Source organism: Dipodomys spectabilis, unplaced genomic scaffold (genome assembly GCF_019054845.1).
Source record: "Dipodomys spectabilis isolate Male_0828 unplaced genomic scaffold, ASM1905484v1 ptg000329l, whole genome shotgun sequence".
Classification (NCBI taxonomy): domain Eukaryota; kingdom Metazoa; phylum Chordata; class Mammalia; order Rodentia; family Heteromyidae; genus Dipodomys; species Dipodomys spectabilis.
The window spans coordinates 1,526,697-1,539,030 of NW_024871006.1; the positions used below are offsets into that span (position 1 = coordinate 1,526,697).

The following is a 12,334-nucleotide window of genomic DNA, read 5'->3' on the forward strand; positions in this document are numbered from 1 at the left end:
CTGTTCCCCAATGTCCGTGGCTACCTGAAGCACCCCTGCGCCATGCATGGCCCAGAACCCCTCTTGCATGCTCCTAAACCTCTCTCTCTCTGTTGACAGCTGACCAGCTCCAGAGCCTTAAAGAAGGCCAGAAATAAAACCATCAGATGAGGTCAATAGTCAGTTTCCCAGCCTCAAATCCATTCTCAGAGGGCTGTCACCTAGGGAGGAGGAAGCAGTACATGGCAGATGTCATCTCTACAGCTGCTTTTCTTGATAAGAAAAGCCTCAGCCACTAAGCAAATGATTGGAGGAAAAGTTTCACCAAAACCTCAGGGCTGGCCCAGAGCAGCTAGGGACTCAACCTGTGATGGACTAAGGTAGAAAATCAAATCTCGATATCCACATACACAACAGTGTCTTGGTCCTGCTGCAGCCCCGGGGGACTCAAAAGAGGAGGCCAACGTTTTGAAAAATATAAAATTTTAATAAAGGCTACATCTCTTAATTACAATAATTATTGTACCAAGTAATTTTCCTTAAATGAACTCTTTATAATGCATAATTTACAGTATAAGTAGGACAAATGCCATGACAAAAGTCATTGAGTACAAGACTTGTAATAAAAAGGCATAAAATATATTTATACATAAACCCCTTTCAAAAAACAAGGGAAAGCTTAACCCTCAATATAGGGCGACACACGGGACAGCTCCCCGTGCTGGTACAGGTACTGTACTGATTCAAAGTCAAGCACTAGAGATAGTGGATTAAAACTCTGCCGTACACTATATACAGACGTATAGTACAAGGAACAACGGTAAACAGAATGTACAGATTCACTTAACACAAAACCCAGACATCAAACTGAAAGGGTTGGGAGGAGAGGCGCTGCTAGGTCTCCCCGCAGGGTAGCTGGGTAGGGGAAGTGTCCTGAATAGCTGTGGTTCAAACACTCATTTAAAAAATGAAATAAAAACAAGGAACTGTCACTTCACGAAATGCACAAGTCTGGACCACAAACCGGCTTCCAGCAGGTCTCGGCTAACTGGGCCTCAGGACTGGAGGGGAGAAGGGGAACGCTACAGAAGTGTAGACCCAGTCTCAGGGTGAAGGCTCCCCTTTCTTCAAGATGGATCACCCCATCCAACATGACCACCCCAAGGTGGTGCTGACAATGTCACGCAGACAGCCCGCAAGACCTTCATGAGTAGAGCAGCGTGGGGGGAGGGGAGGGAAATGCACCAATTTCTGCGTATTATCTATGGGAGGGCACCATTATTTAAAAAGTCTGTCATCACTTAAGAGAAATACAGTGCACAGCCTGTTCCTGTGTTAATGAAAAAAATAAATCATTATTAATGCACTCGTAATGCTCAGCTCCTAAGTTCAGACAGGACAACTTAAAAACGTCCTCTCTCCCCCTTCTGTGTTTAAAGCAGCATATCCAAAAATTGGGGATGGGAGAAAGAATTGTTCAATAAATATCAGTAAAGATTCCCGTTCAGGTAAGCTATACACAGTTTCTCTTAGTTTATGGATTTCAGATCTCTAGGAAGTCATATATTATGTATGGCAGTCTCTCAAACACAGCATCTTCAATAAGCCAAGAGTGGTCATGTTTTTAATAAATAGTTCAGGCTTTTCTGATCTCAGTACCCAGCTCGTGAAGAGTGAAAAATCAGCCCCACCCCCACCCTCCCCAAGGCCCCGGTGGCCAATGTTTCCCTAGACTGGATGTGTTGTTTTCTTCATTGGTTTTAATTTTCCTTCAAGATGTGTTGTGGCTGTTGTTCTAGGCTGAAGACAGGTCGCATGAGCTTCGGGTTCCACGGCGTCCCAGAGCCAGACCCCCAAGGCTCAATCGATCCTCTCCACCTTGCCCAGAATCCTGCCTTCGTACATGGGCAGCACGGTCTCGTCGTCCCAGATCTCCTCAAAAACCGCTCCACAGGCAAACTCGTCACTTGCTTTTTTGAAGTAATACCTTGAAGGAAAATGGAAAGCGCTTGTGAAAACACCATCATTTGACACTGTTTTAAAGAAAGCCCACCAACACGGACAGCCAGCCACAGAGCCGGGTCACGCGCCTGAGCTTATCAGCAGGAAGGCCGAGGACAAATGACACATCCTTCCACCAATACAGAACCTCCAGAGCCGGACGCTGGCCTGACACAAGAGTGCTGCAGCCCTGGTTTATTCAAGGCAAGAAGAATGGGAAGGCAGATGTCTGGGTTCATTTGCAGAGGCAGCTAGGGGATTATTCCACAAGACCCAAGACTCGGGTCAGTGTCATCCACCCTTACGGCTAGAATCCAAACAGAAGTCTGGAGCAAGCAAACTTGCACCTGCTTTGTCAGTGCAGAGTACACTCATCCTTCCCACTTCTGGACCCAGGTAAGAAAACCTCCTGCCGCTCCTGGGCCAGCCGAGGCTCAGTCTAGCGCTGAGAGAGCACTGACCAATGCCGCACATCCACACCTCCTCTCCCCCCCCCTCCTCCAGCTTCCAACACTAACGGCCCTCCTCCTCTGCCTTTCTTTTTGTTTCATTTGTTGTTGTTTTTAGGGGGGGTGCCAGTCCTGGGGCTTGAACTCAGCCTGAGCTTTTGTAATACAGGCTAACGCTGTATTACCTGAGCCACAGCTCTACTTCTGGCTTTTTGGGAGATAATCAACTGGAGATAAGTCTTATGGACTCTGCTGCCCAGGCTTCACACTGTGATCCTCAGATCTCAGCCTCCTGAGTAGCTGGGATGCCACATGCAAGCCACCTGTGCCCCACTCCTCCCCTGCCTTTGATCAAGTGTTCCCCTCATCCCTTCCCAGTATGTGCTCTTCTAAGGCTCACTGCACAGACCAATGGTCTCTCCCAGGAGAGTCCCATTTGGAACAACCACTAGTCTTGGCCAAATCCTCCTTCAGATCTGCGGAAGGAATTAAGCAAGGTCTCTTCCTACCCTGTCACTAGCTGGGGGAGACCTCAGGCAGATGACACTTGTTCCTGCAGGCTGTCACTTCCAGCCCATAAAGGAGCCACTCAAAGGGGCAAGGACACAGGTCCCCTGGGACCAAGGGAGCCTCAAACACATTTAGTTGTATCTCAGGATTAGGACTGGCATTTTATTTCCCCCGCCCGCCCACTTTAAAACAAAAAGTTAACCTCCCTCAGTTAAGAGTTCAACCTTCCCTCTTTAATGAAGGTGAGCTCCAATTGGACCAGACACACTGGAGGGGTCTAGGACAGCTCTGTCTGGGGCAAGGAGTGGGGACTCCACATTCTTAGGGGAGCCTGAGAAGAAGAAACAAATAAAAGAGCCCCTATATTCAGGGCCCTAGAACCGTGGGGTGGGGATGTCATTTTTTCCAACGATGAGGCTCAGTGCCCCAATGCCACACAGAGTGGCACCTCGACCTCAGCTTCCCCTGGGGTCTACCAGGCTGAGCAAACATGCATCGACCTTTTACATAATCGCAACTGCTTCCAACCTGGGGGGGGAGGGGAGGGGGGCAGGGCGGGAAAGAGCATTGCTGCTGCCCCCCCCCCCCCCAGGACTTCAAACACACTGCCCTGCCTTCCTTTTCTCCCAGAACTGGGCTTTTCCACGGCAGCATGCTTTATGTGGCAAATGCTGCTTTCTTCTGCCATCTGGCACCCATAGCCTGGCACGTCGGCGGGAACTGTTTGCTTTCTGAACCCTTGCCATGTTGAGATTACTCAATCCAGCCAGGTCTTGGCTCTACAGCCCAACCTCGTTGGGCTTTTATTTTATTAGGATGGGCATGGGGTTGTGAATCGAGATGTTGGGGCTCAAGCCCTCCCCCGCTGGGGGATGGGGTGAGGCACCCCAAACCTCTATTCTCCCAGGAGGGTTACTGCATCCAACTCAGAGCCCTGCAGAGATAAGACAGTTGGGAGGGCCTTCCCACAGCCTGATCCAATCAGGAAAGAATTTGAGAGTCGCCCATTTGTGCAGTCTTTGAGCATTAAAGGGGGGAGGGGTGGGGGCAGGGCTTCAAAGCCAGGCTTATTAAATGTGCCTTAGGGGGAAAAAAAAAATCAGAGCCAGATGTGGCCAGAGTGGCTGGCTGAGTGAGACACAGCGCTCACCAGCCTCCGCTCGGCATTCTGCAGCTCTTCTATCCCGAAGGTCACCTGCAGTTCCCCTCACAGTCCAGCTGAGTCAAAGCCAAGATCAAAATGAATCCCCAGAGGGCCACACTGGTGTAATTAGTTTCACCTGTGTCTTTTCAAGATTAAAAGCAGCAGCAGCAGCTAGGCCTGTCCCCAGTCCCTTTGATAACTTTTCAGAATTGTCTCTTCCCAGGTATGAAAGGGAAGGATCCAGGCCTGGCTCCCCGCCCTGCTGGTCAGTCACCTGCAGGGGCTCGGCCCTCCCCCTGTGCCGGGCATCATGCCAGACAAGTTAACTAACTCTGCAACAGACAGGGTGGCAAAGCTCCAAGGAGCTGCAGGTGAGCTTGCCTGGGCAGGTCACGCCCCTCGGAGTCCCCCATCAAGCCTCCTGGCTCTGGAGTGGGCGCTGGCTCACATCCACTGGACACCAGCTGTGAGCCTGCCCAGGACCCATGGCTCCACTGAGGGCTGCGCACCTTCCACAACTCTGAGGCCTTGCTCATCGTAGTGTTTCCCCAGGCTGGTGCTCGGTCCCTGAGGCCGGAGTGGAAGCAGAACCCACATTAGGAGAGTTCTGGAAGACGGAGGTGGTCATCAGCTGCCCCTTCCTCAGGAAGAAAGGGTTCTGAGGCTGCCCTCCTCCTCCTCAACTCCCAATACCCTCTCAGGGCCTGACAGTGTCAGTGTGGGCTTCCTCAAGGATGCCTCAAGGACAGAGCCGATGAGGAAAGGAACCTGGGGTTCTGTTCACCACCCAAGGTCACAGCAAGAAGACAGTGAGCCTGGAGCTGGGCAGGAAAGCGTGGCCAGCCCTACCATCCTGCCAGCCAGGTCCAGCCTTGTCTTTGTTAGGGACAGAAGAGCATCTCTGAAGCACACGCTTCAGATATCAAGATAAACCCAGACAGGAAGTCCTTAGGCAAAAGGGCCCAGAAAAGAAAACATTGGTGACTCTTCCTAGCCATGGTCTCTGTTCCTCTCTAGGCTTCCCAGGTCTCCCCTTGACCCAAGCCAAGAGGAGAGAGGTGCTTTGGGGTTCTCCCTCCAGCACCCTCAATTCAGGTAGAGCCTCTGCCACACAGCCAAGCCAGCAATCTGTTGCTCCTTTCTTCCTTGGTCTTGTTCACCTGGAGCAAGAGCCCTCACAGGACCCAAAGAGCTCAGCCTTCCATGGCGGCTGTTGAGCTGCTGCTGGGAGAGGCAAGGGGAGGGAGGGAGAGACAAGGAACCCCACTGCCCTGCCCAGCAGCCCCTCCTAACCCTGTCCCATCTAGGCCTGCTCAGGCTCTGACTCTTGAGCAAACTAACTCTGAAAGAAAAGCCACAGGGATCGAGCACCAGCACATCACACCTGTAATCCTAGCCTGTAATCTCTAGCCTCGGAGGCTGAGATCTGAGGAGCCTAGTTCAAAGCCAGCTGAGGCAGGAAAGTCTGTGAGACTCTTATCTCCAATGAACCAACAAAAGAAGCCAAAAATAGAGCTATAACTCAAGTGGTAGAGCATTAGCTTTGAATGAAAAAGCTCTGGGACAGAACCTAGACCCTAAAGTCAAGTAAAAAAGAAAAAGAAAAAACAGACTCCCCAATCCTAAGGTCAAGTTTAAAAAAGTAAAAAAAAAAAGCCACAAGAGTCTTACCTGTAATTTCCCTTTTTGCTGAGCTGCTCTTTAAAGTGGCCCAACGTCAAGCTCTGAGCCTTTAGCATCCTCCTGTACGGAATCTCTTCTCCACAGAAGAAGTAAGTGACAACCAATTCACTGGCCTGCAGCGCATGGACACCTGCCAATTTCTTTGGCTCTTTGTGACTGAAAACAAGACAAAAGACAACCAAGTTCAACATCTTAAATGTAGACGTGCATTTAAAGAAAGCACACAGAGACCTGGGACAGAGTCTCCTAACACTGAGGCTGCAGCAGGGGATTGGAGGAGGTCTGGGGCGGGCAGAGCCTCACGTGACAGAGGCAGCCACTGGGGACCCATTGTCCAATCCCACATGGGATGCAGAGTGTGCAGGAAGAGACGCTTTCCTTTCGGTTATACAGACTGACCCTCTGTGCCATCAAATGGGACACAGCAGCATCCTTCACGACAGCATACGTGGGCTGCTCCCTAAGGACGATGAAGAGCCACAGGGGACAGCAAGAGCTCAGCCCAGCCAGGGGGAGCTGCAGAAGCAGAACAAGAACCTCCGGAGATGCCAAGAACTCAGGGGAAAAAAAAAGTCAGAACAAATGTAACCAAAGGAGGATGGTCCCCAGACATTTCCATCATCCCATTTATTCTGAGCTCTTACAGAGTGGACTTATTTTTTTTTAAAAAGCTGTTGGTGCAAACATCTGGCAGACTGAAGGTCACCCAATTCAATCATGGCACTGGTGGTCAGCCCTGTAATCCTACACAGGAGACTGGGGGGAAAAAAAAAGAGAACTGGGTTCAAAGCCAGTCCAGGCAGGAACGTCTACAGGACTCTTATCTCCAACTAACCAGCCAAAAGCCAGAGGTAAAGTTGCGGTTTAAATGGTAGAGCATAGGCCTTGAGTGAAGAAGCCAAGGGATAGCACTTAGGTCCTAGGTTCAAGCTCTAGATCCTGCACAAAATTGATAAAAATAAAACAAAGGATGGATCTAGGAAGGGAGCTTATCCAGGACTTCCAACATTGCTCCCTTCTTAGAATGAAGAGGCCAAGACAGAAAAGTTTCTTGGACCATGTTAGATCCCTTTGCAGACTTTCTTTTTAAAATGCATTCTCTACTTAAACTGTGCCAGGAGGTTTCTTGTCCCCTTGAGAATGTAAATTTAAAATTAAAGAAAAAATGATAACCTAACTTGGAGAAAGACACCGTTTTCACCAAGCAAAACACGAAGATGGTCGTGTTCACATCCATCACAGTGGAGCACTATCTTCCCATTCACTAGCAACACAAAGATGTTTCCAGATCTGCTTAACTTCAGGCCGAATGAGGGCAACTTTCCCACCAGGATTCAAAATTCCTTTCAGCCTTCGGCTACTGGCTTCATGTCTTGAATTTTGAATGAGCCCCAGAAATCTTAGGTTTTGATGTAATTGTTTCTCAGGCTGTGTTTCCCACAATCCTCAGCATTGGCAACACCTGCATTTACTGTTGCTTAACACCACCAGTAAATCCAAGGTCATCTCATGTACTAAAGTCTCACACACTCCAATAGTGAGTACTGGGGGCTCATGTCTATTATCCTAGCTCCTCCGGAGGCTGAGATCTGAAAATCATGGTTTGAAGCCAACCTGAGCAATTAAGTCCATAACCAGAAGTGGAGCTGTGTCTCAGGTGGTTAGAGTACCATCCTTGAGCAAAAAAGCCAAATAAGAGTGCAAGGCTCTAAAGTTTAAGACCCAGTTAAATACAAAAACAAAGCCAAGTGCTGGTGGCTCATGCCGGACTCCTAGTTACTCAGGTGGCTGGGTTTCTGAAGACTGCAGTTCAGAGCCAGCCTGGGCAGGAAAGGACGTGAGACTCTTATCTCCAATTAACTACCTGAAAACTAGAAGTGGAGCTGTGGCTCAAAGTGGTAGAGCACTAGCCTACCACTCAAGGACAGTGCGCAGGCCCTGAGTTCAAGGGCCGTGACCAACAAAAACAAAAGTACAACTCCAGATCCTAAATGGCCTGAAATGGAAAGCACTAGGCACATCTGTCGTGCCCGATAGGACACTCACTCTTCTGGAGCCAGGTTTGGGCTGGAGAAGGACGGGGCTCCCGCCTGACCCGTGGCTGAGTGGTTCCTGTCCCTCTGCTGACTGGCCACACAGCACCTGAGGACACAAGCGAGGAGGAATGATTAAGAAGTGTACCGCTGGCCCCCAGACACCTGGGGAATAGACAGGCAACTACTCTCCTGAAGAGACCCGGACCCGACTTCCAGCCCAACCGAGGCCTTGTGTTCACAGATGACCGGGAAGTCCTGCTGGACCCCTGGCAGCCCAGGACAGGACACGCCCAGTCCCGCAAAGGGCTCGAGATGTTTAATTAATTCTCCACCAGTCATGACTTTCCTTGCTCAGCTGACCATATCTAAATGATCAGCCATTCTCAAGAAACAGGATTCGTAAGGAATTATGGAAACTATCCTCTTCTTTCTAGGCATGAACCTGCCTAAGAGATTATGATTGAGCTCTGGCCACACAGATAGAACTAATGGGGAACACAACTGCTAGAGGCTGCAGCGTGGACTCGAACTCAGCCAGAAGTCGTTCCTCCTTCCCAGGAGGATCCGAAACCCAGGGAGAGGAGAAGGACCCTTCCCAAAAGCAGCAGGCTCTATCTCCACCTCCACACCCACACCCGGGCCTTGGCCTCTGCCCCGCTTCCACTCACCGCTGCTTTGGGGGCTTCGACACCTCCGCCAGCCTGCGGCAGGCCTCCTCCAGCTGTGCCAGCGTGTTGGGTGGAGTGAGGGGAGGCATGGCAGGGTCCTGGGTAAACGGGTGGGTGCGGGGCGCTGTGCGGGGGTGCCCACTGCTCCCCCACAGGTGGTGCCGGCCGACTCGCTCTCCTGGGGACAGCCGGGCCGACTCCAAGGGGTAGGCCTTTTTAGCGCTCTGGATACTGAACGAGGGAGGAGGAGAGAGAGAGAAAGCAAAGGGAGGGAAGAAAGTGGGTTAGAAAAACTGGAAACTGTGACTTCAACAGCAACTTGTCTCTTCTGCTCAGAGAGAGAAAGGAGAAAATAACTCTACCGTAACATGCACAGGGGTCACTGCCAACACATGACATTTTTGTGGTCTGCTCTATCCAGTGTCTAATATTAAGATGGCAAGAGTAAACAGTCCCATTTTGTTTGGGGGCCAAGTGCAGAAATAGCCGCCCCACCAGGAGTCTGTCCCCAGGCCCGGGGGCGGTGTTTACCTGTGAGGCTTGGGCTTGCTCTGCCGCTCGCTTTCCAGCATCCATTGCCAGACGTCCTGCGACCGGTCTCCTTCCTCGGCGGGGAGCTGCAGACTTCCGGCTCCCCCGGGGGGCCCTCCTTCCCTGACTGGCAGTGCCAGGCCCGGCTCTGTGCTTTTCCCATTTCGTCTGGGCAAAGTGCTGCTTCTGGTTGCACTGTGGGGGAGACCAAGGACCAGGCCCAACTGAGACACCCCATGAAGCCTCCAGGACCCCTCAGATCAAATAACCCCACGAGGGGGACCATGCTGAAGGACCCAGACACCTGACACTGCGGCCTCTAATTCCCCACCCCACCCCACCCCTGCCCAATGCTCCTGACCTTTTAAGGCCAGGCTGGAAGAAACGCCCCCTCCCAGGTCACCTTCCCAGCCCAGGTCACCGTGCCTCTTTACCACTCACCCAAACTGCTCCCCGGGCACGGGCTCTGGAGCCTTGGGGTGGCTCTTGCATTTCGAGTAGCAGTAATACTCCGAGCTCCCCGGGCAGAAGCAGCGCACCCTCTGTGTGGCTTCCGCCTCCATCTCCTCCTTGGTCTTGGGCCCCGAATGGTGGTGGATGTAGTGGTGGTGAACGTGCTTTGTCGTCTGCTTGGTCACGAAGCCTTTGCCCCCCAGGAGCTGGCAGGTGGCGGCAGGCGGCAGCTTGGCCCCCGGTGAGAGAAGGTGCTGTGGCTGGTGGTGGTGGTGGTGGTGGTCTGGAGAGCGGGAACGGGGGCTATAGCGGCCCATCCCCGGGGACTGGCAGCCAGGGGTCTTGAGGACTCTGGACAGGTGGTCATCCAGGATCGTCTGTGGATCCTCCTCGTAGCTGCCAGAGGGCAGGAGGGACAGGGGGTGCTGGGTGGGCACCCCATCCCGCGAGCTTAACGTCTGCTCAGACCCCTCCTTCTCTTCATCCTGAAAGTGGAAACAGCAGTGAGTTAAGGGACATGACCCAGGGAGCTGGAGGGGGTGGGGTGGAAGGGAGAACCCCAAGACCCAGGGCTTGCAGGCACAGGCTCAGTAAGAGGCCCGGGGAGGGGGGGGAGGGGGCCACGCTACCTCCCGGATCTGCTGTAGCCGCTCCTCCAGGCTATGGCGGCTCTCCAGCTCCAGCTTCAGCTTCTCCAACCTGGAGATGAGGTCGGCCGCGAAGGTGGCGGGTTCCACGGGGGTCATCTCCTTGGGCAGGCGGTGCGTTCTCTAGGGACACGGGAGGAGAGGGACAAGGCCCAGTCAGCAGGCCGGGCGGACACTGGCCACGGCGGCCTGGCAGGAGCTCTCTAGGCCCAGCGTTGTGTGCCCGGTCTCCATGTTTGGGCGGAGAGCGGCTGGCGGCTGGCGAGGGGGCCCGGGCAGCTCCGGATTTTTATGCAGCGGCCCCATGGCCTCATGGAGAGCCATGGTCGCCACCAGCATTTGCCTTGGGCGGGAGCAGTTGGTCGCACTCCGAGAGGCCCTGCTTGTTCTCTCTGTAGTACAACCAGCCCATCAGTAGCTACTCTGAAGTAGAAAATCTTCAAAGACTGTTGTCAAACATCAAAAAAAAAGCCAGCCCTCTGAGATGGGGAGGGGGGAGAGCAACCAACTCAAGGAATCAAAAGTAGAGTCTAAACAGAAAGGGAGTTGGAAATTAAAAAAAATAAGATTGGAAAGGAGGCAGGGGGGAGGAAAAAGGGAAAGGAGGGAAGGAAAAGAAAAAGTGAAGCGGCCCCAGATCAGAGAAGAAGTGGTAATTTATTTCCTGGCCGCACACTGCGCACCTTTGAGGTGGTGTTGCCTCAGCCCTGTCCTCCATCTCCCCCGTCCTCCTCCTCCCTCCTCCCGTCTCTTTGTACGGAAAATGAAGAAAGCTGCTGCCGGCTAGTAGCAGAACACTGCTGAGCTTGGCTGCCTGAAGCCGAGCTATCAAGGGAAAAGGGAACATCTCCAAATCAAGTGAAGAATATAAAAAAGCACCGAGAATGCCTGCCAAAAGCAGCAGACAGAGAGAACTCCCGCCGCCCAGCTTTCTGTCCTTTTTCTGTCATCTCGTTCCCCCCACCTCTCCACTTGTGTCCTCCCCCCTCCCCCCCACCTCCTCCTCCTTCCTCATCTCCCTCTTGCTTTTGCCCTTTTCTCTGGGATGGGGAGGGGCAGAAGGCCAACTTGCAAAGGCCAGCATCATCCACCAGACACAGGGCCGGCCTCTCTGCAGACACCTGAGAGGGGACAGAGAGGCCCATGTCACCACCACCCCCAACTCCGTGCGGCCCCAGCCCCCATCAAAGCACTGTGGATGGAGAAGGTCCATTTGCACGCAACCCCCTGCCCCCCAGGAGGAAATCATCTCACTCACAAGCTTGGGCAATAGGATTGTTCTTTGTTAATACACATAGCCACTCACCCCCTAGTACAAAAAAAAATTGTCTTATGTTGCTTTATCAAAGTGTGTGTGTGGGGGGGGGGGAGATACTCTCATTTTTAAGACAGCCTTAAGGCTATTGTCATGATGAGCTTTCAGAGAAGAGCCCCGATCTGCACTAATGCAGTATGACATTAGCGATTCAGGATGTTAATTTTCTGAACACAACATATACAGACAGACCAACCAGGTTCTCTGAAACTAGCAGGAAGGACTCGGTGTGAGCTGGACACTGGCTTCCCTTCTCTGAGGAAGCACGGCCTTGGCCCTGCTACTGTGAGACACTCAGTCCCAACACTGGCAATGGTGATGGGGGAGCTCTCTTTTGGGGACAGGCTGCTTTCAGGAACATGCAAATAAAAGCCCTTCACACAGCAGCTCTTCCAAGCATTTCATTCATTCAGCATTTGTTAGGCCCCAGACTCACTAGAAAGTCCTGAGCCAAGTTCTGGAGTCTGAAAAGGACTGAACAGCTTACAGAAGTTAGGAGAAATGACAATGTAATTAGGTAGGATGGATGCGTGAAGGGACTGAGCTAGATGGTCAACAAGAAAAGCCCCAAGAGCATGATTTCCTCTCCAAAGGAATTCTTCCAGCCTTACCCATTCCCTCAATCTAGCGATCACAGTGCACCTACTGTGGGTCAGTGTTCTTAGTAGGTTTACAAGAAACTAACACAACGAACGCCCTCCCCTCAGGGGGCTTCCATTCCAGTGGGAAGGCTGTGAGTCCTTCACTGATCACCTCCTAGCAGTACCTGATCGCTGAAAAGGAACTGTGTGGGTTTCTTTCTCAGAGAACTTTGTCCTTCAATTAGGGAAAAGTAAAGCTTTTTTTTAAAGGGAGGGTCACCTTCAACCTCATAACAACATACCCAACATCACACCCCCAAAGCACTGCACAAAGCCC

The 12,334-nt window shown here is 52.1% G+C and overlaps 1 protein-coding gene across 3 annotated transcripts in view; it reads right to left on the reverse strand.

Moving 5' to 3' along the window:
* Positions 1 to 445: 445 nt before the first annotated feature.
* The window catches only part of Axin2 (axin 2), a 39,557-nt gene continuing 27,668 nt past the window's right edge, over positions 446 to 12,334 (reverse strand). For all 3 annotated transcript variants that reach the window (XM_042665482.1, XM_042665480.1, XM_042665481.1), the window contains exons 5-11: positions 10,084 to 10,224; positions 9,443 to 9,939; positions 9,002 to 9,196; positions 8,471 to 8,701; positions 7,813 to 7,908; positions 5,755 to 5,922; positions 446 to 1,966 (exon numbers count right to left, since the gene is read on the reverse strand). In XM_042665482.1, coding sequence (XP_042521416.1) covers positions 1,840 to 1,966; positions 5,755 to 5,922; positions 7,813 to 7,908; positions 8,471 to 8,701; positions 9,002 to 9,196; positions 9,443 to 9,939; positions 10,084 to 10,224 — 1,455 coding nt within the window. In that variant the 3' untranslated portion in view covers positions 446 to 1,839. The remainder of the gene's footprint in view (positions 1,967 to 5,754; positions 5,923 to 7,812; positions 7,909 to 8,470; positions 8,702 to 9,001; positions 9,197 to 9,442; positions 9,940 to 10,083; positions 10,225 to 12,334) is intronic.